The sequence below is a fragment of the Microtus ochrogaster genome, chromosome 17 (assembly GCF_000317375.1).
Source record: "Microtus ochrogaster isolate Prairie Vole_2 chromosome 17, MicOch1.0, whole genome shotgun sequence".
NCBI classification, from domain to species: domain Eukaryota; kingdom Metazoa; phylum Chordata; class Mammalia; order Rodentia; family Cricetidae; genus Microtus; species Microtus ochrogaster.
Window position 1 is genome coordinate 27,587,671 of NC_022019.1, and position 25,060 is coordinate 27,612,730.

General features: G+C 40.7%; 1 protein-coding gene across 1 annotated transcript in view; it reads left to right on the plus strand.

Moving 5' to 3' along the window:
- The first annotated feature begins 4,827 nt into the window (after positions 1-4,827).
- The window catches only part of Gpc5 (glypican 5), a 1,182,296-nt gene continuing 1,162,063 nt past the window's right edge, over positions 4,828-25,060 (plus strand). The window contains exon 1 of the mRNA XM_005355656.2: positions 4,828-5,366. Coding sequence (XP_005355713.1) covers positions 4,901-5,366 — 466 coding nt within the window. The 5' untranslated portion in view covers positions 4,828-4,900. The remainder of the gene's footprint in view (positions 5,367-25,060) is intronic.

The following is a 25,060-nucleotide window of genomic DNA, read 5'->3' on the forward strand; positions in this document are numbered from 1 at the left end:
ATGAATATTTTGCATATCACCATAGAACCTTCATCTGGCGATGGATGGAGATAGAGACAGAGACCCACACTGGAACACTGGACTGAGCTCCCTAAGTCCCAATGAGGAACAGAAGGAGGGAGAAGGTGAGCAAGGAAGTCAGGACCAAGAGGGGTGCACCCACCCACTGAGACAGTGGGGCTGATCTATTGGGAGCTCACCAAGGCCAGCTGGATTGTGACCATCTACTTATTTGTAAAACAGTACTGGTAATAAATACTTTCTAGTGTTGCTATAAAGAGTTAGTGAAGGAAAATCATATAGCACTTAGAATATTATTTACATGAGAATTGAAAGTCATGGCTGCTCTTGTTTCTTAACATGGATTTAGGTGACTCCCAGGAAGCTTTTTCATGATGGGGCATCAAAGCAAAAGTGATTTATAAATATTTTTTTTTAAGATACATACACAAAGCCTTGCTTGAAGGCCTACCCATATAGTAGCTAGTGTTTTCTATTCTCATTTATTAAGAAAGCTTCTAAGAAAAAAATTGTAGTATTGGAAAAATGGATGTCTAAAGCAGTTTTTTATTGTTTTATTAATAGTAAATGGCTGGGAGTCAGATATGAGAGTCAAACCTGATAGATCCACAGAGTGACGGAGAAAACCATCATCAACCTCTACTCTCCATATTTCCCCACATGAAAGTGTTGCGGATCTCCTTTTACCATTCCTTTCTCTTGTGTGTCCATCTCTCTCCTCTGAGTCAGTCAGAAGATTGTATGGTCCACTCTGGCCAGATGAATGTGAACTCCATCCTCTGAACCAAGGCCACACACCGTTGCCTGTCTTGAAGCAACTACACAAAAAAATCTCTTGCAACCTTTCCCCCATCTTTTCTAAATGAAAATAAAAGGGTTTTAACTCTAACATAGTAAAACTATATATGATAAAAGCAATTATAAAGTAAGGATTACATTCACAATTTCCAGTCCATTTGTGTTTGGAAAATTCTAAGAAAATACTCCATCTGTCCTCTCTTGGTGAGTCCAAAGTTTTGTACTTAATTTATTTTCTATCTTAACTAAGGAAGCTATAATTATAACAATCTAATCTTCAGCCCAATCAAAGATCAGAGAGGGATATAATATTACCTGAGTAAACAGGAGGTGCAAAGCAAACAACATTCAAAACTGTAGGAATGACAGAGATATCTGCCTGCCTGGACAGTCACACCAACATTCCTCTGCTATGTAGGGACATCCATATTTGGTTTACAGGCCTGGAATATCTGACAGACTTTTTGTAAGTAGGAAATTTTGAACGAGTGTCCTACCTTGCCTTGGCCAAGTTTAACAGTCACCTTCTTTTATATCCTGCTTGTCCAATTTAAATACCATGCTGTCAGCTGTTAAGGCAAGGGTAGTTTCTTGCCCAGTGGCTATTTTTGCTACAAAGAAAACAAACTGAATGTGGAGTTCTTCAATGCTCATCATCTCTTTAGAAGTAAATTGGTGCTGCCAGGAGCAGATGTGTTTTACTTTCATGAAAAGCCTTATGTTAACAAAACATTTTAAATTCTGAAGTGCTTGAAGACCATCTATCCTTTTGAAATAAATCTCTGTTTTAACTTGAAAGCATACCTACTGTAACTATAAGATTGATCGTTATAGATGACTAACTACCAACATGTCTTTCTTTGTTATCCTGATAGCTTTGAAGGACTAGAATTTTACATTACAGTTTTAAATGAGCTACATAGGAACAATACCTAAACAAAAGTAGAAACATAAATACAGTATAACAAAAATAACCTTAAATTTGCATCAATATACAAAATATCTTAAGCAAGAGTAGAAACATATATATAGTATGACAAAATAACCTTAAATTTGTATCAATATATAAGTATTCATACCAATTCAAAATATTTGAGAGTAGAAACTGCTTTTTCAGTTTAAAAGTAGATTTAGTAATATACTTTTTATCCTATCATTTCTATATCCCCTTTTTTTCTTTTAAGAATGAGATCTGTGAATCTAATCTCTTGCTTGGTTTTCTCCTTGCCCTTGACCAATAACAACTTGTAAAGAACGGCCTATATGATGATAAAAATTCATAACCCACTGAGTGACCAGAAGTCACCCACCCACCTCTTGGGAACATAGGCAATGTATTCTTAAAATTGCTTACTGTTGTCTTGGGATGACAGCATCTTTAGGGAACCCTGAGAAAATTGGGTTAATGGTCAAGTCCTGGAAGAGCTGGCTGTATTCTTCTTCTTCTTCTTCTTCTTCTTCTTCTTCTTCTTCTTCTTCTTCTTCTTCTTCTTCTCCTTCTCCTCCTTCTCCTTCTCCTTCTTCTCCTCCTCTGCCTCCTCCTCCTCATCATCATCATTATTGCTATTATTATTATTTTAGTTTCTGTGTTATGGGAAAATGTGGAGCTTATCTGAAATCTTGACTGGGTAGTTTGTGAGGCTGGACCAAGTCAGCTAGCAGCTTTGAAGTTGTTCTAGATCCAGAGTTTTGAGGAAACTGCATCATAGGCATTCTGAGAGGCTGGATCACCTGGGCTACTTGTCTTTATTGGTGTCTAGTCCTTTTTTTTTGTTGAAAACATGCAAACTTTTAAAGGTAACATATAAATCTGCATTAACACAGGAATGGAATGTGTAGTGTGCACAAGTCAGTTAAAGAAGATTTTTGTTTGCTTTATGTTTGAGCAGGTAAAAGGCATCTGTTAACTTTATGTCTGCTTTGACTATATAAACAGCCTCTATCCATGACATATGAAAAGATGGCATGTAATTTTAAGTAATGAGTACTTTGAAACCAACAAGATTTATCATGACTCATCTGTTTCAGGGTTGTTCCAATAATAGAGGGATCAGCATATATGTCACCTGTTTTGTAGTCTTTCTTGGTTTCTTTTTTCTTGTCTGTGGCCAAGATTTTTAAGAGGTCTCCCCCAATGAAATCTGATTTTCATTCCCCAATGCAACACATTTCCTGACTTCCATTCTGAAACCAAGACATCTCTAAAGTACCTAGGCTGGTTTAATTCAGCAGTCCCTTTCACAACCCAATGTCATTCACTCATCAGGATTCTACAAATTCAGTCAGCAAAACACCACACAGGATCCAGATCTATTACTCTCTTTAAGGACTTTATTATTTTAAACTACCTTTGTCTATGACTGTCTATACCCATGTTTTATTGTGTCTGTTTACAGGTTTTCTTGGTATGGACAGTTTTACTGCTTACCTTCAGCCTTCTCGTATTACATGAGCCAAGCCTTATACCCGCTGTGTGGCTCCACACTTGGTGCTGCTGGCTAGATGAAGCCCGCAGGTAGTCTCAGGAAGCCCCACCTCTGTAAACCATGGCCCTGTGGTCCGCCTGAGAGACTGCATGGCTAGGAAGCCATGTCTGACTCTGTGTTTATGTGTTTAGAACATTTTTAAAAGCTTTCTTAGGCCCTATGTGGAAATACTTTGGACACCATATAAAGCAGGTTTCTTTACTGTTTTATTAATAAAAAATGATCGGGAGTCAGATTTTAGGGTAAAACTTGATCGATTCAAAGAACAACGTAGAAAAAGAAAGCAGCTTCTACTCTTCACTCTCCCTGCTCCAACCCACCTCAACTCTCCTTTGCCCCCTCCTTAGTCCTCTAACGACGTGTCCCTTCACCTCCTCTCAGACCAGCAGAAACCAGGTTCCACTCCAGCAGCTGAATGGGACCCGCCCTTCGAACCAAGGCCTGACTCCATTGACAGTCTCGGAGCAACAACACAAATCTCCTGCAACAGATGTCAGAAGTCATAGCAAAAATGTCACCTTCTGAAAATGCTACCTTTGATACCAAATGGTCATTAGAAAAACCCCATGACACTTAGCTAAGACTGAAAATTATTCAACATGAGTCTTGGCAAGAGTTCAGCTTAAGACGAAATTCATTTAAAGTGGTTAAGATATCTAGCGTCCTTCCGGCCCGCAATGCTTTTAAACAGCTTCTCTGTGTTAGAGAACACTCTTTCCAGGCGGCTGGGATTGGGACTGCTCTTGCCACTCACTCACTCATGTTTAACTTTTGGTTCCTTATTTATTCCTTTTGCAAACTCTAACTTGACAAACTTTTCTTTGTAGGCTTTTACTTGACTAGTAAGTGCGCTGTGTCTATATTCCAGGGGAAAAACTCCTCTGAGCATGTTTGTTTTAGTTACTCTCTCAGAACTTTTAAAAACAAATTCTCGAATATGTCAAAGCTTAGAAAGACCTGTAAAGGCAAAGACTTCACTGTGATATTGAGAACGTGATGGCTTTCCGGGGAGATTCTGACTTTTTTAGTTCTTTCAGAAAATTCATAGTTAGCATTACAGAAAACATACGCCAAAGCACTAACCTACAACATTTAAGAATAGTTCTATTTCAGGCTTCTTTGAAACCTAAGTGTTATTAGGCGTCTCAAAAGCCAGCTTTTGCCTTTCGTAGTGTGCCCAGGTCCAATTCATGAAATTTGAATACAAATCCCCATGGATAGAGGACCTTGATTTGGAGAGAAATGCTTCCTCTTATTTCCAATCCATGGTTTTCATCTCCTTTCTTGGATCCTCTTTATACATACTTTTGGTTCGGCAGGTCAATGATTTCTTAAAGGAACCGCGAGGAAGGAGACTGGGCCTCCTTCCACGAATTTGGTTCTTTTCTGAGGTCGCGCTGTCGGCCTGTTGCTGGGCTCCGCAGGATCTGGGCTGGGGCGGAGCAGGCGGACCGCCAGGGGGTGTGGCTAGGGGCGTGGCCTGCTCTCTGGGCTTGCCCGCCCGGCTTTCAGCGGAGCTCCGCTGGCAGGCACAGCCTAGGTTTGCCGCTGCTAGGTTTGCAGCCGGTGCCTGCAGCTCTGGTGGCCGGTGCGGGATGCTCGCAGATTCTCCGCGTCTCCGGAGCTTGCGTTCGGCTCGCGCAGAGCCAACTCGGCCCGGTCGGGGAGGCACCCCAGGGATGCTGCTCCTGAGAAGTCCAGCGTCACAGCCTCGGGGCTCCAAAGGAAAAACCCGAGCTCTTGCAGGTGAAGCTGTGGTCCATCCGCGGTCTTCCGGAGGCCGCCTGCGCATCGCATCACCGCCAGCCTCGGCCACGCATATTACCCCGGCACCGCAGGCGCACGGCGCGCAGGAGAGTGGGGACCACGGCGGGGAAAGCGCGAACCGAACACCGAGGATGGACGCCCGCACCTGGCGTCTGAGCTGGCACTGTCTCCTCCTCCTGGCTCTCCTTGGATCTACCCGGAGCGAAGGTGTGGAGAGCTGCGAAGAAGTTCGGAAACTTTTTCAGTGGCGACTTGGGGGAGCTGTCAAGGGACTACCGTATACGCCGCGGGCAGGTACGCGCAGTTGGTTGACCAGGAGGTGTGAGGGGCTGCGACCGGCCGGGAGACCTCTGGTCTTGCGACCATGCTCTCCCAGGCAATCCAGAGATAGTCTTCGGTGAAAAGATGAGTTTTAGGGCCCTCCAGTCTGACTAGCTGAATCGGGGGGAGGTCTCTGGGGATGCTTCCTGTGCTCAGGAAAGTAGAGCAGCTTGAAGGGGCTCCTTAACTGCGCCTGGGGTTCATCAGAGCTCTGGAGCATCTGCTTCCCGCCGGTGCTCTCTTAGTCTCCAGTGATATGTCTGAAGGACTTGTAAAGCGGAGGTTGTTCACCGTGCTAGCAAGTCCGTAGTAGATCTGTTCTTAGAGGGAAAGTCACCAGGGGTCCTGACTTTGCTGTTTTCTCAAGGAATTGTGCTGGTTGCTGCAAGTTTGATGGTGAAAGACCCAGACATATTCCTTTGCTGGACAGATGCAGCGGATGTTTTCTGTAATGAGCACTGAAACCAGTACACTCAGACATGACCTTTAGTCACCCCTCTGCATTCTGGTACCAAGCTTTCCTAAAGAAATCCGAGCTTCTCAGTGTGTCTCCCCCACGCACAAAGTAGTTCCACCCCTAAAATAGTGTTATGGCAACAGGCGTTTAAACCCTGCATTTGGGGGGTTCTTCGCATGGATGAGGTATGCCGGAGACTCACGGGGGAAAAAAAGACAGGTAATGTGGCAGGTGGAGACCATTCTTCCTATAAGCTCCCTTTACCTGCGTTCATGCCCTGTGCCTCGTCCTAGCACTCCAATTCTTGGCTGCTGGTGGGAGAGAAGGTGATAGTGAGCCGATGCAATACCAAGTGTCTGGAGCTAATTTAGTGGAGTAAGGCTTGCTGTTGCTGAAGTCAACAGAAGGGATGGACTCAAAGGGAGTTGTTGGGTGAACAAAGAATTTGCAAAATGCCTGAGTACAAAATACGTTCTTTCTTCCATTGCAAGGAGGCTTGTCTTTAGCACTCCCCAGTGGTAACATTTGCTTGGAAAATGTTCTGCCAGTAAACTAAATTCTTATCATCCTTCCCGGGTTTCTGGGCACATAAAACCCATTGACCAGCACTTACGTGATCCCTTTTAAATATATCAATATTTATTTAAATGTCTATTCAGTACACAGTCACTTTTCAAACGGCTTGACACACATAGCTGGTACTTCCAACTTAGGGCCATTCTTGTCTCCTCAACAAGCAAACCAATAACAACAAAACCCCCTTATATGTATATACTTACTTATTTTAGTATATTCTTTCATCAAGAAATGCATTTCACTTAGCTGCTTATAAAAACTACCTGATTTGTGTGCAGTGGATGTTGAACTGCGAAATCCTCACATTATGAGATTTTTGTCCCCTGGATGTCATAGCTTTGGCTGCATGTTGACAGCTCTGCAGTGAGGCTTTGATTCCAACAGCTTCTCACATTTCAGGGTTTCTGGTGCCTGCCGAATACAACACACGGTAGCAAAGTGTTGAGTTTCATTTCTAGAACCTGTATATACCATCCCTTTCTAGAGCATTGATCATCAAGATCACCTTTTGCCATGATAGAAGGGACTCCTGAAGCTCCTCTACTCTAGAGAAATGCAAAAGCTTGTCATTGTTTGCATTTGATACATGTGGCACAAACCAAGAGCTGCAAGGGTATGTGCCTTCTTTGTAAGGTCATCCTGGGCTGTTTTCCTATGGAAGCACCTCTCTTATCTGTGATCTAAGGTAAGGAAGAAGAGTGCAGCTCCCACTAAAGAAACTGGAGCAGCTGTGCTCCTAGGGCTTCACTGGTGCTCCTGAGAGAAGTGCTAAGCTCCTTTGATATTTCATTAAGAAAGTCATGTAAAAGTACTATGTTAATTTTGACTAACACAGTAAAACCATTCATACACAAATTTAGTATAAAACTGAAGTCTTCCTATGTCATTTATTAATTTGAATTATTCATTAAAACATTAAAATGTTTTGGCATTGATTTATCTTTTTCCCTACTAAAAATATCCCATTTGCAATTTGCCCTACCCTAAGTTGCATATATCATATTATTAATAAATATTTTATTCTTATATATATTATATTTATGTATATTATGGTTATATTTTACAACTGTATTTATAGTAGTTAGCTTGAAAATCAGTAGGTGTCTGTTCTGTATTTTAAAATTACCCTGGTCTCAGGTCAGTGTATACTTAATATGTAAGTAGGGATTTTTACATGAGAATACAAATCGTGCCACTTTTTAAAAAATCCATGCACTTACTTAAAATATAGCCTTTAATTGACTAAAACTAATACCTTTAATTTAGAATTTGTTTTTCTTTTAGAAGTTTGTTTTTTTAGTGCATTTACTTATCTATTTATTTGTTCATTTCTTGCATTTCTTGTCCACAGTGGTTAATTCCTTAGGTGTCTAGATAAATGCTATTTCTGTAATAAAAAGAAGATTGAATAACTTTTTGCACTTCCTTTCTACACTTGTGAATTTGATATCTTCTGGAAAATCTTAGCCGATTTGAAATTATTAACATGGTGTGGACAGAGATTTAAGCTCTTTCTCGGATTTCCCTACCTTTGTTCTCTGCACTGCTCCAATTCCTTTAAGCCTATTGAGCTCCTAAGAATGTTTGGATGAGAAATGTAAAAAAGGAAAAGGGGATAAGTGTGATTAGAATTACAGATTTCCCAGTGTTCCGGTTTCATTTCCTAAGTAGTAGTCAAGGTGCCCTTTGCTCCTGTTTATTTTATTCAGGGAAGACCTGTTAGTGTGAGCATCTGTAAAAGGCCCTTTCATTTTCTCTTACTTATGGAGGAGGGAAGATAAGGATTTATTCACAAACATAGACCTTCTTTTTGAGGGTAGTTAATGGATTCATTTAAAATGTGCCGTCTGATCATTAGTGTGTAACTAATCTTAGTGGGTGCTTATCTATCTCAAACATAACTTTGTAGTAAAGTTGATGGAAGAAAGGTCTTAGTCAACTTTTCATGACCACAAAAATGACAATACTGGATGTAATGAAGTCACAAAGAGAATAGATTTATTGATGTGGGATTATTCTCTGTATGCTGTGAATACCATTGGTGAATAAGGAAACTACCTTGACCTGTTGATAGGGCAGAACCTAGGTAGGTGGGGAAAACTAAACTAAATGCTGGGAGAAAGAAAGACAGAGTAGAGAGAAGCCATGGAGCCCTGCCGGATCCAGACACCAGAATGTTAACTGGTAAGCCACAGCCATGGAGTGATACAAAGATTGATAGAAATAGGTCAAATTAATATGTAAGAGTTAGCCAATAAGAAGCTAGAGCCAATGAGCCAAGCAGTGATTTAATTAATAGAGTTTCTGTGTGATTATTTCAGGGCTAAATGACCAGGAACAACCAAGCAGCTCCCTCTTTCTATAGTTTATCTGGGCTTGTGGTTTAGGGGGCTCCAGTTGATTTGGGACAGCATAGGTGATTGTGGGTAGGCATTGGGAATGATGTACTTGAAGAGACCCAGATCCAGGAGCCCCCTTTGATGCTGCCACTCCAATGATCTAAAGACCTCACCCAGAATTTAATCTGAAAGCTTCTACTGCACTTCCCAAGACTGCCAGTCCTGGAATCAGGGTTTTTCATACAAGACCTTTATGTGGATGTAGTTGGCTATGGAGGAGCGCCAATCTGTTGTAGGTTGCCATGTGTTTGCTTCCAGCTGCCCAGACTTGAAATAACTACCCAGAGATTATATTATTTAAATCACTGCTTGGCTAATAGCATAAGCATATTTCTAGCTAACTCTTATATCCTGAACTAACCCGTCTCCATTAATCTGTGTATTGCCAGGTGGCTGTGGCTTATTGGGTAAAGTTCCCTCCAGTGTCTGTCTCTAGCGGGACTACAAGACTTCTCCTTGACTCCACCTTGTAGGCGTAAGTCACAAACAATGCCACAGCAGTTTGGAATTATGATTAATAGGGTATTATTTATTTAAAGGAAAAAAAACCTTACAGATCACCGTCAGCCCTCTGTACAACCAGGAAGGGAGTCTAGTCGCCAGCCGAGCAGGAAGTGAAGAGAGCGAGAGAAGGAAGTGGCCACTTTTTTAAAGGGAGAGAGACCACGCCCCAATGGGCTGGTATCTCAGCGGCTATAGGCTGGAGGAGTGGAAGGACCTCCCGCAACACCACCTTCTTATTCCCAGAATTCAGTTTAGTTTTTCTGCCTACCTCTATTTCTGCTAAGCCACTGGCTGAAGTAGATTTATTCATTAACCAATAAAAGCAACACATAGACAGAAGGACTTCCCACACTACTGTAGAGCCCACTGTAAGCATTGCTATCAACTGTAAGTATGTCTGCTTCCTCTTCCCTCTCTCTCATGGTTGTGGTGACTTTTCACCTGGTGGCACAATGTTCAATTTGCATAACAGCTTCTGGACGGTTGCAATTTGGAATTTTAAAGGAACCATTTTACACTCACAACTTATGTTACATTTACTTATTTTGAGCCAATTAAGAATGTCTGGAATAAGGGTTTTGTTGCCCCACATATATGTGTGTATAATATAGATCATCTAGATTTCTGACTAGATTATTTGGGATTATGGTCCTGGAACTAGATAGCTAGGAGCAATTAGTTTGGGTGGGGAATAACACACACACACACACACACACACACACCACAGAGGTGAGGGGAGGCAAAAGGAGAGAGTTATTGAGTAACTGACTTATTTGCATGCTTCAAATTTCATCTTAAATAAGCATTTAATAAACTGGAGTATGCCAGTTATTATTGTCGAATGCCTTTTCCCTCTATCACCTGACACCTATCACACACTCCTTTCCTTCTGTCACCTGACGCCTATCACACACTCCTTTCCTCTGTCACCTGACACCTATCATACACTCCTTTCCTTCTGTCACCTGACATATATCACACACTCCTTTCCTCTGTCACCTGACACCTATCACACACTCGTTTCCTCTGTCACCTGATACCTATCACACACTCCTTTCCTCTGTCACCTGACACCTATCACACACTTCTTTCCTTCTGTCACCTGACACCTATCACACACTCCTTTCCTTCTGTCACCTGACACCTATCACACACTGCTTTCCTTTCACTTTGAGACCTTTCACCATGAGATGGCGTGCATATTGAAAACAGAGAACATATCTCTTGGGGTCAGTGTCACAGGCCCTTGAGCAGTCTATACTGTCACACGGAGTCCACATTTGAAATGATGTCATCCTATTTTAATCAGCTACTGGCACCTTATTGACATTTGAACACATCTGCTGCTGACTCGGGGTCCTGAAAGTCATACAGCTAATTGATCCTGGTTTGGATCATGTTCTTTGAATACCGACTGGTGTATAGAACAGAATTTGGTATAAAATAAGATTATAGCTACCATGTGACCGACACGCTGTGGCCTTACCTTCCCTCCATGGTGAAATGTAGCTCAGACTATGAGCTCACACAGATCATGTCACTTGTCAGGCAGCTTATCACAGCAGTGAGAAAAGTAGCCAATATGGACACAATGCGGAGCCTAGAGCGTCAGGTGGACCAAGTAGAGTGACCTTAGACTTTGAGGGTACGAAATAGTAATTGCTAATAAATCACAAACCATGCTGTATTGTAACAGGCAAGTATCAGAGCCTGTTATAATACAGATAGTATTCCCAATAAAGGCAACTTAAAAAACACATTATTAGTCTTTTTTTTCAAATCCGCTTATTTTAAATTAGTGACATTAAATTGTTCATATTTATTATTTACAACATGATTTTGACTGTATTGAAAATATGACATATATAATGTATATATGTTTTGAAGTAGCTAATTCTACCTGAATAGTATACATGTAATCTCACAATGGATCATTCTTGATGGCAAAATCACTTAGCATCCAGTCTCATTATTTCTAAATATTCAGTGCACCATCACTGTGTTTATTAGTTCATTGTATAACAGATCTCTTGAACTTAATTCTAAGTACAGTTTTGTATGCCTTAATCAGTATATCCTTCCTGAATTAGCTGAGCCTGAGGTTACTGTAACTGTCCCTTTACTCTCTCCTACACAAAAATCAACCTTTTAGATCATAAGGTATTTGTCGATTTGTATCTTACTTTTTTTTTTTTTTTTTTTTTTTTTACTAAAAATGATGTCTTCAACATTTATCCATATGGCTGCAAATGACAGGAACTTATTCTTTTAAAGACAGGCCATGTTCCATTGTTTGGCCATGCCATAATTTTTTTTTCCATTCATCTGTTAACTAATGGACACTTGAGCTTACCAAGTCCTTAAAACCTCTTTTCAGTGGAAATTTGGAAAACGATCTGCCTATATGAAGTATAGGCATGATTTATTTAGGACAGCTTATGAGAAGTATAGCAAGTTTCCTCAAATAGAAGACTGATTTGTGTCAGTGCTAATGAAATACTATACAGATTTTGATATGGCTCATCTTGTCACATAAGATTGTTTAAAAATACTTATCATCTAAAAGTTAGTAAGCATGCCTTAGTACATAATTAAATTTTTATTACTTGTTAGTATAAGGAGGACTTTTTCTTTTCCTTCAATGTTATGATAAAATTTATTTTAGTTTTCACAGTTCTTTATAAGCATTCATCTCTGTAACTATGTTCTTCAAACTCAAATTTCCAGACTTTTCTTCTCTTACATGTTAGGAAAGGATGAAATCTGAGGAGGGAATTGAAGTGAAAGCACAGCAAGAAAATGCCTGCATTGATCAAATAAAATGAACAAGAAAAAATTACACTGGGATGTCCTGTTCATTGCATATAGATTCTTTAAGTGGAAGACTGTCAATATTAAATTACCGGTTCAGATTTATTTGCTTTCTGAGTAACTCTGTTATTCAGTGAGGTTAGACCAAGTTTCATTTGGTTCGTTTTCTTTTGATCATTGAGATGTCTCTGTTTAATGAGCTGAAACTGGAGCAGGTCAATAAGGCGGAGAGATTAATAGTCCGTTCTCACCAGGCTCGGAACACAGTTTACTCTGGGTTTAAAAAAAAATACTCATTTTTTTTTTTAAAGAAGGTTTTGATCAACTTAAAAGGAAAGGGAAAAATAGGAATAACACCTTGAGGCTCACACAGTAGAGAAGTCTGTGAGCTTCTGTAGTTGCTGTGGATCAAGTGGACCTGTGTGGGTGCCTGTGAAGGTACGAGTTCTAGTTTGAAAAGAATAAGCTAAGTTTCCTTCTTCCCCTCTGGAAGTTCATTGGTGCAAAGAGAGCTCCACGTCATTAAATATTTATCATTTAATTCTTCTATACAAATGTCTTGTCATAATTTTAATGGGAAACAAAGCTTGACAAATCACTAAAATGTTGTTTTGGGGACAGAAATATGGAAAAAACAAACTTAGTGCCACAATTTTGTCACATGTTATACTGCAGAGAAATGAATTTGTAGTTTCGAAACGGCTTAGTTTTGTCCATACCATTCATTAGAGGTGTGACATCTAGCAAATGACTCAACTTCTCTCAGACGTTTAACTTTCTTCCACACAGATGTGAGTATATTTAGGTTTCTTTCATCGTTGGGTGGCTTTGGGGAACTATGTTATGCTGGCACTACCTGAAAACATTTCACAGATATCTTGATGTACTTGGCTAGTTTTATGCCAACTTGACGTAAGCTAGAGAAAGCTGAGAGGAAGGAGAAAAGGCCTTCAAAAGATCCAGCTGTTGGGTATTTTCTTAGGAAGTGATTGATGGGGGTGGCACCATTCCTGAGCTGGGAATAGTCCTGGGTTCTATAAGAAAGCAGACTGAGCAGGCCATGGCGAACAAGTCAGCAATCAGCACCACTCAATGGCCTCTCAAACAGCTCCTGTCTCCTGGTTCATCCGCTGCTTGAGTTCCTATCCTGACTTTTGTTGATGATGAATTGTGATGTAAAAATGTCAGCCAATTAAACCCTTACCTCTCCAAGTTGTTTTGGTCATGGTGTTTCATCCCAGCAGTAAAAATCCTAAGACACTCAGGGTTAGTTACGTTTTTTTTTTTTTGTTGTTGTTGTTGTTGTGACTAAATAACTGACAAGATCTACTTAAGGAAGTAGAGTTGACTTTGTCTCACAGTTTGAGGGATGGTCTGTCAGAGGAGGGAAGTCATGGAAGCAGGAACCCAAGGCAACCAGTAACCCCAGAAAGCTGAATGCTGGGGCTCCTCTCAATTTCCTCTTATTGAGTTCAGAACCCAGCCCATGGGCCTAAATTACTTCCGTTTTTTAAAATTTACTTTTACTTAAAAATTTCCACCTCCTCCCCTTTTCCCATTTCCCTCCCCCCATCCCCTTCCCACCATCCCATTTCACCTTCCTCTCCAGTTCAAAGAACAGTACTGCAAGCCAGCCTTCTGTACATGGCAGAAATTAGCTGTGTATCCTTTAACAAGAGGAGGAACTAATTAAAAACTTTCACGAAGTTGGTCCTTTACAAAGTTTCTGTTGCTGTTGCCAACTACAAGAGTAAGTTGGGTGTGGGGAGTAGGTGGTCCCAGGAAACCCATACAAGGCATCTGTACCAATCCAATGGTATTTGTGAGACCTCTGCAAACAGCCATCCGCGTGCCCCAGAGTTTATGAGGAAGCTTGGACTCCCACATTTGCTTTTGGAGACTCCTGTGATTCCCGCCCTTTTTTCCAGTTTGTCTTCTGCAGCTCTCTGTTGTTTCCTTTGTCGCTTTCCTGTTGTAGAAGATGAACCACCATGGGCATCGCATATTTTCATTGTTTGTCCCTATAACAGAAAGGCCTAACTCTGCTTTCCCAAGGCTTTTTTTTTTTTTCTGTGTTGTGGTTACACCAAACAGAGGAATGTTGTTATCCCAAACAGAGCAGGATGACTTAGGCCTACTGTAAATCCTTGCAGTGTAATTTACTGCCTGCCCAGGCAACCCTCTAGAACCAAGAAGGAGCCCAGCGACTGACACTATATACACACTGCTTATTGTGTTCGATGTGCTGGCTAGTTTTATGTCTACTTGACACAAGCTGGGGTCGTTGGAGAGGAGGGAGCCTGAAAAAATGCCTTCCTGAAATAAGATGGTAGGCAAGCTTGTAGGGCATTTTTTTTTTTTTTTATTTACTGGTTGATGGGAGAGAACCTTCCTTTTTCTGGTGGTCTTGGGTGCTATAAGAAAGCACGTTGAGCAAGCCAGACGGAGCGAACCAGTAAGCAGAACTCCTTAATAGCCTCTGTATCAGCTCCCACCTCTAGGATTATATCCTGCCTAAGCTTTTGCCCTGACTTCCTTTAATGGTAGACTGTGATGTGGAAGTATAAGCCAAATAAACCCTTTCCTCCCCTCCTTGTTTTTGGTCATAGAAACTCTAACTAGGACACTTGAGTCTCCAGCAGTGAAAACCTCTAGAATATTCACCGTTCTAGCAGTATTCCCCAGTCGGTAGTCCTTCCCAGAGCCAGCAGTTCATCTCAGCCTCATCCTGGTCCATGTGCTGTGCTTACAGAAGGTGTGCTCCTTTCTTCTCCCTCACAAGTCATGTCTTACCATATCTGTTCTTCTATATATCAGTTTTATGTGTTGAGAGTAGCTTAACCACAATGAAACCTGTTTCTTATTTGTTGAGTAGGAATATTCTCTATCTTGTAAATATTTCAGTGCTGATTCAAAGAAGCTATTCAAGTGACTTCTCAGAGACTTTTCTGACCACTGCTTGCAATCTTCCCAAGAAGACAGTCTATAATCTATGTTCCCAGGAAACTTGGTGCATCTTTTATGACATTTTATCACATTAAGCGTTTACAAATGTGTCTCTCCGTCTTCTGAGCCCTGGAGGGAAAATTATGTTTTATCCTCTTGTTGGCCTTAATAACTACACAATGTCTTGTGCAGAACAGGTGCTTCATCAATATTTGATGAATTCGTTTGACTTATTAATCAAAATGAAGAGCAGGAAATTACTCTGTAATTTAGTATAGGTGAACAGGAGACTTGGCAGCTCCTGAGAAGGGGGTGACAGAGGATCGCTTAATGGGCTCTAGGGCCACCATTTCTTCCCACATACAGGGACATCAACATGTCACTCCTAAAGTTATCTCTGCGAAGGATTAGCAGCCTAACCCAAGCTCTGTATAGCCTCATGCTTTTCCCTCTGCTGCTTGGCGGAGCTGGGCAAGGGCTGCCCACTGTGAGTGCTTCTTAGACAGAGTCACTATGCCAGAAGTTGAGGATTTTTGGTTCTGAGAAAGCCAGGTCATTTGCACAGGGAAAGCTTTTTGACTCACTTCATCTTCTGCCGTATGTGTTTTGTTAGTTTACCATCTGACACATATCCATCCATCCATCCATCCATCCATCCATCCATCCATCCATCCATCTGTAGTCCATCATCTGTCTGTTTGTTTCTCATCTATGTACCTACATCTATCTATCTATCTATCTATCTATCTATCTATCTATCTATCTATCTATCTATCTATCTATCTATCTATCTATTGCCTCTCCAGTTAGAAAGATGCTTGTATAAAAGGCAAATGGATCAGTTGGAGTTTTTTAGAAGGCTGAATTGTTAGAATTTCTGAGGGAGAAGCAAGTGTTATATATGATTGCCAGGAAATACTACCTTTTAGGGACTAGGAAGTGCCCGGTGGGAAGGACTTAACATTCTGGATGCTAATGTCGAGGCTCCTGCACAGATAGTTGAAACATCTGTCTAATGAGTGGAAGAAGGGAGGGGTAGAGACAGAGGTGAGAGGGGAAGAGAGAGAGAACAGACAAAGATTGACAAGTCATTGCGTGTGGAAAGAGAACAGAATTGTGAAACTTGCTGACTATGCACTTCACGAAGAGGTTTAGGTAACTGGATACGGCTCAATATTTCTTGGTGTAGGCATTACAAACTCTGGCCGAGCTAATAGTTAACTTTTGGAGTAACTTGCAAATGAAGTGGAGATGTGGAATCTCTATAACTATTCCACAAAGTTTAGTTTTCTAGGAACGACTCTGTATTCTGATTTGTAATTCTCACATTGTTGCCTTTGCACAGTGCACACTTGCTGACTGTGGACAAAGAACAGGATCTGGTGAGAGCAGCCTGGGAGGTGGATGAGGCAGGCAGCAATCTGAGACAGGGCCGCTCACTTACCCTGGAAAGATCATCCATCAGAGTGACATCATCAGATTTGTGTTTTAAATGGTCATTCTTGCCTGTAGAGGGTCCATTTGACCCCTTTTCTAGGTGTGAGAGTAGAATGGTGTTAAGAATCAGTTGAGAAGATATCAATGTAAAATGGTTTTAAGAGGTTCAGAATGACTGGGTAATTACTTTCATCTGCTTACTTACACTAGGGACCTGATAAGGACTCCCCATGCTTTCTTAGGCTGTACATTCAGCTGAACTTACAAAACACAAGAACAACATATTTACCTTGAACTTATGATTGTGTTAACATCTTGGTTATAATGCATGTTGCACCTCTTTGTTCATATGACATGTGCTCCTCTCTGAATAATCAGTGTAGGCTAATGCTGTAGGCTAGTCCAGTCACCTGTGCATGACCCATGAACTTCTTTAAATGTTTATAGTATATGCCAGATAAAATAAAGCACTTCAGTCTTAAATGTTAACTAAAGATAGAATAACAATGATATAAAAAATAGAAGCAGGGAAAATAATCTTCATTTGGCTATAAGAGGAGGACAGGACATGGCTGTGACCTTGGCTGGAGATTTCAGTTTTGAGTTTCTTATTGCTCACTACAAAGAAGAATACAATCAACAAACTATTTAGTACAGTTGTAGGTAAGGGCTAGGATGCGTGGCAGGCTGAGAAAAACAGTGGGGGTTGTGGAGGAATGGAAGGGAGGGAGAGGGAAAAAGAAGAGAAGAGAGAGAGAAGAGGAGAGAGATAATTATGACATGGTATGGACAACGTAAGTGGGAGATAAAAAATTGGATTTTGATTTTCTTTGTCAGAAGGAGACTACATATGAATAAGTCACTAAGCTGAAGTTGAGACATTTTGTTTTGAAGGAAGAAATGATGCATTAAACATTTAGAAGATAGTAGTAGATGACTCCCGATGACTGTGATAGGCTTTTAGCAGGATGTACCTAGTCTCTTACTGTTTATAGTAAATAAAGCTTGCATCTCTGGGTTTCGGAGCCATAGGTCTTAGGACAATGTTACTGTGAGCTTTATGACCATCAAAGCATCAAATGAAAGAATTCACGGTCGAATGGTGTTTCTTATTTGAACTTCTTAATGACTGTTCTTGCTTACAATCTGGGGCTTATCCTAAAGTGCTAGGATTCATGTGGAGAGCTACGGTGATGGTCTTAGACTTCCTGTTTACCTGTGTCTCTTAATCCATGGGCTTTCCAAGTTATTAGTAGATGCTGAGTAAGGTCTGAGCTACATTTGGAAATAAAACTCATTTTGTTATATTTCTGTTCTCATGAAGTATACACTTGTGGATTGCTTTTATTATTCTGTATCTTATGCATTTTACACACTACAATATTAGTTTAGTTAGATAAAGTATAACCATTTTCTACAGTTGTCTATGGACAGTTCCCTTGATTTTGGTGGGATCATCACTGCCATATTCACCGTTTCCTTTTGTGCCTGATTCTTGACTCAAGAACCAGAGAATCTCCTTTTGTAGACTTTTGGCCTTACACAATTTATCTTTACTTCTTAGGCTGAGGAACAGCAACACAATGACCATATTTACACATGTGTGTGACTTTTTTTCTATTTCTCTTTCAGTGTTCTGTGAAATGTCATTGCATTTAATAAAATGATTCCTCCATTTCAAAAATGTGCAGACAAATTCATAATGCATCTAATAGCATCATAGACAAGTAGAAAATATAAGAGAGGTCGTGAAAATGACCTCATGATCTCACTTTATCAAACAAAGGTATTCTATCCTGAGCATGTTTCTGCCAATCATTCTGAAGTGGCTTTGTTTTCATAGTCACCCACCCAGTGAATATGGATCCAAGGACAAGCAAGTAGAAACAGATATTTTTAAGGATTTTAGAATTGTCTACTTTGTTCAAATGATCAGCTTTGTTATTTCCTTGTATGTGTTGTCTATATAATGTTCTGTGAGGCTTAGATCAGTGGTACTCAGCCTTCCTAATGCCATGATCCTTTACTACAGTTAGTTCTTCATGTAGTGGTGATGTTCAACCATAAAATTATTTTTGTTGTTACATCATAATTTTGCTACTGATATGGATTGTAATGTAAATATTTTTGGAGATAAAGGTTTGTCAAAGGGGTTGTGGCCCACAGACTGAGAACCACTGCCTTAGTGAAGGCGGGCACAGTACTTGGAGAAGGCAGCATCACCATGGAGACCACAGAGAACTGACCAGAACTCTGACAGCTCCTTTTCCTCAGTATCTTCCTGATGCTGGTCGTCTCCTCCTGTTTTACATGGACTCCCAACTCTTCCAGAGCTAAAGAAGCATTGCAAAAAATACTTAACATCACTTTCTGGGCTGAAAACTTAGTAACAGGACCCTACAAATCCTGACAATCTTGACTTCTACCTCAGATACTTAAAAAGCAGACAACTTCTGAAAGTGTTATTGCAATAGATTATTTAAAAGAGGTGGCTAAAAATCAATAGACTACAGGCTACAAGGATTTGATTTTGATCCTCAGAAGCCAACTCAAAAACACTGGGTGTGGTGGCATGTACTTGTAATCTCAGCACTGGGGAGGCAGAAGGGTTCCTGATGTTACAGGACAGCCACACTAGTCTGATTTGCATGATTTAGTCCAATGAGACATCCTGTCTCAAAGGAGGTGGATGACCTTTCTGAGGAAGACCCTGCCTGTTACCTGTTGTCCTCTGGCCTACACACTCACATACCCACATATGTATCCTCCCTCTCTCTCTCTCTCTCTCTCTCTCTCTCTCTCTCTCTCTCTCTCACACACACACACACACACACACACACACACACACACACACACAGGATAGAGTAATTAGAGATCTCCTAAATAATCAGCAATAGTATTGCAATTTACTTTTATTTTCTTTCGAGTACCAGACTATGCTGCTGCAGCTACTGCTGTTGTGGAGTGGGGGTGAGGTGGGTACCTTTTGTCTACAAAGCTGGTTGACATCCACAGACAGCTAACTGTTGGTTCCAAATTTACGACCTGAAGTTTGAGAAAGCATCCTACTGAGCGTGCCTTTTCTTCTGCGTCATGAGCTCGCAACACAATCTTTCATATTAAAAGAGCCTGGCCTGGCGGTGGTGGTGCACGCCTTTAATCCCAGCACTTGGGAGGCAGAGGCAGGCGGATCTCTATGAGTTCGAGACCAGCCTGGTCTACAAGAGCTAGTTCCAGGACAGGCTCCAAAACCACAGAGAAACCCTGTCTCGAAAAACCAATAAATAAATAAATAAATAAACAAATAAATAAATAAATAAATAAATGAGCCTGTTATTGATTTTATAATTAAGGATTTAAGCATGTGATTTTGTGTCAACATTAATTGACCACCTCTAGGAAAAAAAGCTATGAGCATATTATCTATAAAAGGCACAATGATGCTGTTTATATATATATATATAGGACACTATTACTGTCCCATATGTGAGCATTATATTTATTTTATTTGCCTGAGTTTTCTGAGTCCTGAGCATTAATTTTTATTGAAAATAGGATGACAAAGACTCATAATATCTGAAATGCTTAATATTCTTTTAAGGGTTTTCATTTTTATGAATGATATCTGTATATACTTTTATAGAACAATGAAAATATTGTATAAAGTAATAAATGAATCTGTAAATTATAGTGACACTTTAATATGAAGAATATTTGTAAAAATGTAAAAATAATAACCACAAATACTATTTCATATAGTTTATTGAACCAGTTTTTGATGTCTTCAGCAATATGTTCTTTCTAGATAGAACGTTTTTGAAGCTCTCTCATTAATTTTGAGCTAAGACAGTGCCTTCTTAGATTTATTACAATACACTGTATGTGCAAGAAAGAAAGAGAAGAAAATTATTAATATTCTTTTGAAAACCTTTCATGCTGGGCTTTGCTTTAGTTGCTTGTAACAAAAAGCATAGGGGGAAACAAAGCTTGCAACAAAGCAAACATTGTTATTCTGTGGAAACTTCAGTCCTAGAAGGAGATAGGACCAAACAGTACACATGAGCTCCTGCCCGTACATGCATGTGCACACACATACACAACCCATTAACACATGCGAGCACACATACACACACATGCACACGATGTAGGCAACAATTGGAGGAAATGCTTATTGTGTTATTAAACAGGTTTTAATAAAGCAGCTTCGATGGAGGTGATGTTCCAGGATCTTAAATGCAGTGTGACTGTCTATGAGGTAGCTATCAGGTTACAAATAAGAAACAAACAAACCAACCAAAGGTAGCCAAGATCCATACAGATTTTTGAAGAATACAAGCCTCTTCAATGTGACTCTGTTAAATTCTTCCTGGCAGCCTTGGCAGAGTCTGCGCCACTCCTGAGAGGTTTGGGTCAGGAGGTAGTGGTCTGAGCAGTCCTGCACACTAAATTTGGAGGTCTCGCTTTTCAACTCCCTCGTCCTGTTTTCTCACTTACTTCCCAGCTGCCGGCTCTGGTTTTCTAGCTTTCAGGAAGGTCGAGGAACCCCTGGAATTTAATATGGTCAGAGTCAAGGATGGGAACCTAATCTCATGCTTCCTTGTCTTCCAAACTTTGACTTCTTTCTTCTGCTCATTTTGTGACTTTAATTAATTCATTTTATTTAGTGTTAATTTATACTTCTTATGGATAATTGTAGCCAACTTCTTGCAGGGTATAGACATAGAATTTGTCTCCACTTTGTGACAGGGGACTTGGGCACCCATGGAAGTGTGTTGTCTTTCTCCTGTTCTGTGGAAAGTCTTTTAAAATTCTGAAATAAAACACAAGAAAATAAAATGCCGTATGTAGTAGGGAGGCCTCTTGTGTGTTCCTGGCCGCTCAGACCTAAAATAATCACACAGAAACCATATCATTTGCATTACTTTTGACCAATAGCTTAAGGGTATTTCTGGCTAACTCTTACGTCCTATACTAGCCCATCTCCATTAATTTGTGTATTGCCATGTGGCCATGGCTTACCCGGTAAAGTTCCAGCATCTGCTTTCAGTAGGGCTACATGGCTTTTCTCTGGCTCTGCATTCTCTTTCTCTCCCCCTCCCTCTCCAGTCCATAGAGCAGTCAGGGTTCCCTGCCCTGTGGAAAGTCCAAGGTCCTCCCCCCTCCGTCCATGTCTAGGAAGGTGAACAACCAAACTGGCTAGGCTCCCACAGAGCTTTTAAGAAATGCCAGGGGAAGGAACTGGTTTGCTCATAGTGGACTGTATGCCTCCCTTAGGAGTTTTGCTAGTCTCACATTCTCAAATATTTTAAAACCTGCCTTGATAGAGGGTGATGTATTATAGCCCCTCACAGGTTCCTGCCAGTTTCCAGATATTTGGCAAGAAGATGTTCTTGAAGGGAACATCCCGAAGGGAGGGAATTTAGCATTTGGTGTTTTATAATATGTATCATCCACTACTGTGGTTAACACAAAACCAGCCTTTATCTTAGTGTATTGATACTGAGGCTATTTCCACAATTTACCAGCAGTATAGCATCAGTAACTATAAACATTGCATAGATTTATTGGCAGAGCTATATATTTGAAATCAAAAGAGAATGCATATTTTCCATCGACAGCCCTTGCACAAAATTTATTACAAAGGAAAACACACATGTTTGATAAAAAGTGGTGTGGACACCACCTTTTTAATACCATGTTGGGTAAGAACTTGGATTTGTCAGCACCTTGTAGTCTTCCAGTGAGTTCGATTCCAACCACAAAATTCTCATTAATGCCGTGTTCCACGGTGATGATCTGTGAACACAATGCTAAGCAGCAGCTCTCTAGAAATTCCTCCTCTTGTGTGATTGTTTTAATATATTACTTTTCTTTCTGTACTGTTCTTTGGCTTACGTCTGCTGAGGACCTGGGCCATTTGGCTTTTGGAGTTTTTCACAGTCTATACATTGCTGACTGCCTACTGAGGATGCAGGATAAGAGGGTTCCTTAGTCCTTCATGTTCTATAGTCTGGCAGATGGGATTAAATTCAGGTTGGATCTCCCCCTGGCAAGATATTACTCTGGTACTTGGCAAGGCTACAAAGGAGGCTTTGTGTCAGTTACCTTTTCTTTAGCTTTTGTTTGGACAGTGATCTGTTGCTTAATGCCTCTGCCTATTATTTCATTTGGGTTTGATAACTGGAGCTACTATAACACCTTATTGTAAAGAAAGACTTGCTGCACCTACTGCTTGGACGCCTTGACACAGCTCATTTCTGAAAGGCAAGGTATATAATTGCCTCTTACTGCTTATCAACCAGTTTTCACTGATGAATTCTCTATACTCTTGAATATGGCAAAATTTAACTCTTAAAAAGCAGCAATTATGAGGAGACATGGAGAGAAAGGATGTAGGGAGAGACAGCTGGAATTGAGAAGCTTTGGGGAAACAGTGAGGAAATCTAGTGTAGCTGAAACTTCCTGGAATCTATGATCATGAGGATGCCTAGGAATAGAGGGTATGGAGTCCGAGCCAATCATCTTATGTAACGGGGCAAGGCTTCCAGAAATGAGACTGGGTTACATTTGATTGATGTGTTGTCCAAGGGTAGTGTGGGAAGTCTTTCTGTATATTGTTTCTTTTATTGGTTAATGAATAAAGATGCTAGTTTGGCTGGTGATGGGGCAGAGAAGAGCTAGGTGGGGAAAAGGAAACTGAAGGCTGGAAGAAAGAAGGTGAAGTCGGGAGACACTATGTAGCTGCTGCCGGGAACAGATGAGCTGGAACCTTGCTGGTAAGCCACAGCCATGTGGCAATATACAGATTAATAGAGATGGGTTAAATTAAGATGTAAGAGCTAGCCAATAAAAATCTAGAGCTAATAGGCCAAGCAGTAATTTAATTAATATAGTTTCTGTGTGGTTATTTCAGGAGTCTGGGTGGCTGGGAAATGTACAAGCAGACTCTCACAACACAAGGGGGTCTAACAACCCAAAATGATGCTAGGACAGAGTGTTTCTGTTGAAAAACTTACAGTAGGGTCTATTGAACAGAAAAACTTCCACATAGCTCATTGAATATAGGGAGGTCTAGCTGGTACTTGCATGGAGACTTGCTCCTACCTCCTAGTCTCTTTGGCATGGGAAGATGCTCTGTAGGCTACCAAAAGTGGAACCTGGGCACCAGTCCAGCCATAAAATCCCCCACCTCCACTCTGTCCTGCCTGCAAGATGTCCTGGTACAATGGTGGCTCAGAATTTGTGGGAGTGGCAATCCAATGCTTGATTTAACTTGAGGTTCACACCATGAGAGGAGGGAGATCATGCCCTGCTCTCTCTGGATAGCCAGAAACTAGAGACTAGAAGGATAGCACAGAGATCTAGGCTAGAACCAAACATTACTGACAAAAAAAAACAAAAAAAACAATTAAATGATTTTTAATGATATTCTACTATACTCAAAGTTGGAGGTCTCAATCAGGTTCCTCCCCTCAGAGATTGAGGAACCCCAAGGAAGAGGGGGAGGAAAGACTGTAGGATCAGAGAGGATGGAGGACACCAGGAGAACATGACCCACTAAATCAACTAAGCAGGGCTCACATGGGCTCACAGAGACTGAAGTGGCAATCAGACAGTTTTAATGGATTTGCACCAGGCCCTCTGTGTGTATGTCATGGCTGTTAACTTGGTGTTCTCGCGAGACTCCCCAAAATGGGAGAGAATGCATCCCTGGTTTTTTTGCCTCCTCTATTTTTCCTTTTCTTTTCTCCCTATTGGGTTGCCTTATCCAGGCTCAATATCAGGGATTTTGCCTTGTCTTATTGTATCCTATTTTGTTTGGTTTGACTGCTATCTTTTGGAGGCCTGTTCTTTTTCTGGAGAGGAAATGGGGTGGGGGTGGACCTGGAGAAGAGGGGAGGTGTGTGTTGGGGACCTTGGAGGAGTTGGAATGAGGGGAAACTGTGATTGGGATGTATTGAATGAGGGAAGACTCTATTTTCAACAAAACAATAGCGATTACATCTTATTTTTATGAAAACCGTGAAATGCCTCAAGGCATTTTATTTTCATGAAAACCGTGATTTTCGTAAAACATATTTTCTAATGTTTGGGTACTAGATAACTCCTGGAAGTCTTCTTCTGCCATAAACTGAGTTTGGCTCTGCAGAAGTCATGGGACAGCTCTGACGCAAAAGGGGCTGATTTTGGAGCCCTTTGGCTTCAAAGAGGTCATAGGATAAGGCCCTTCCATTTGACTGTTCCCCACCATGAGAAGACAAAGAGACCCTGGAAATGTGCATGGCTAGCAGGTACAGGGAGCTGATGTCATCTGTTTGCCAAGAAGAGAACAGCTCTGTTGGCAGCTAGTTCTTGGATTTCTTTTTCCAAGAACGTGAGACAAGTCATTTCTATCTGATAAGTCACAGGCCTGTGAAATTTTGTTATGGTACTTCTGCCCTACTAACCTTATTCTAAATTTCTCTAGAATTGTTAACACGGGTGAACAATATGTTGTAGCAGCTATTTTCTTATTTATTTTCTGCCCCAAACATAAG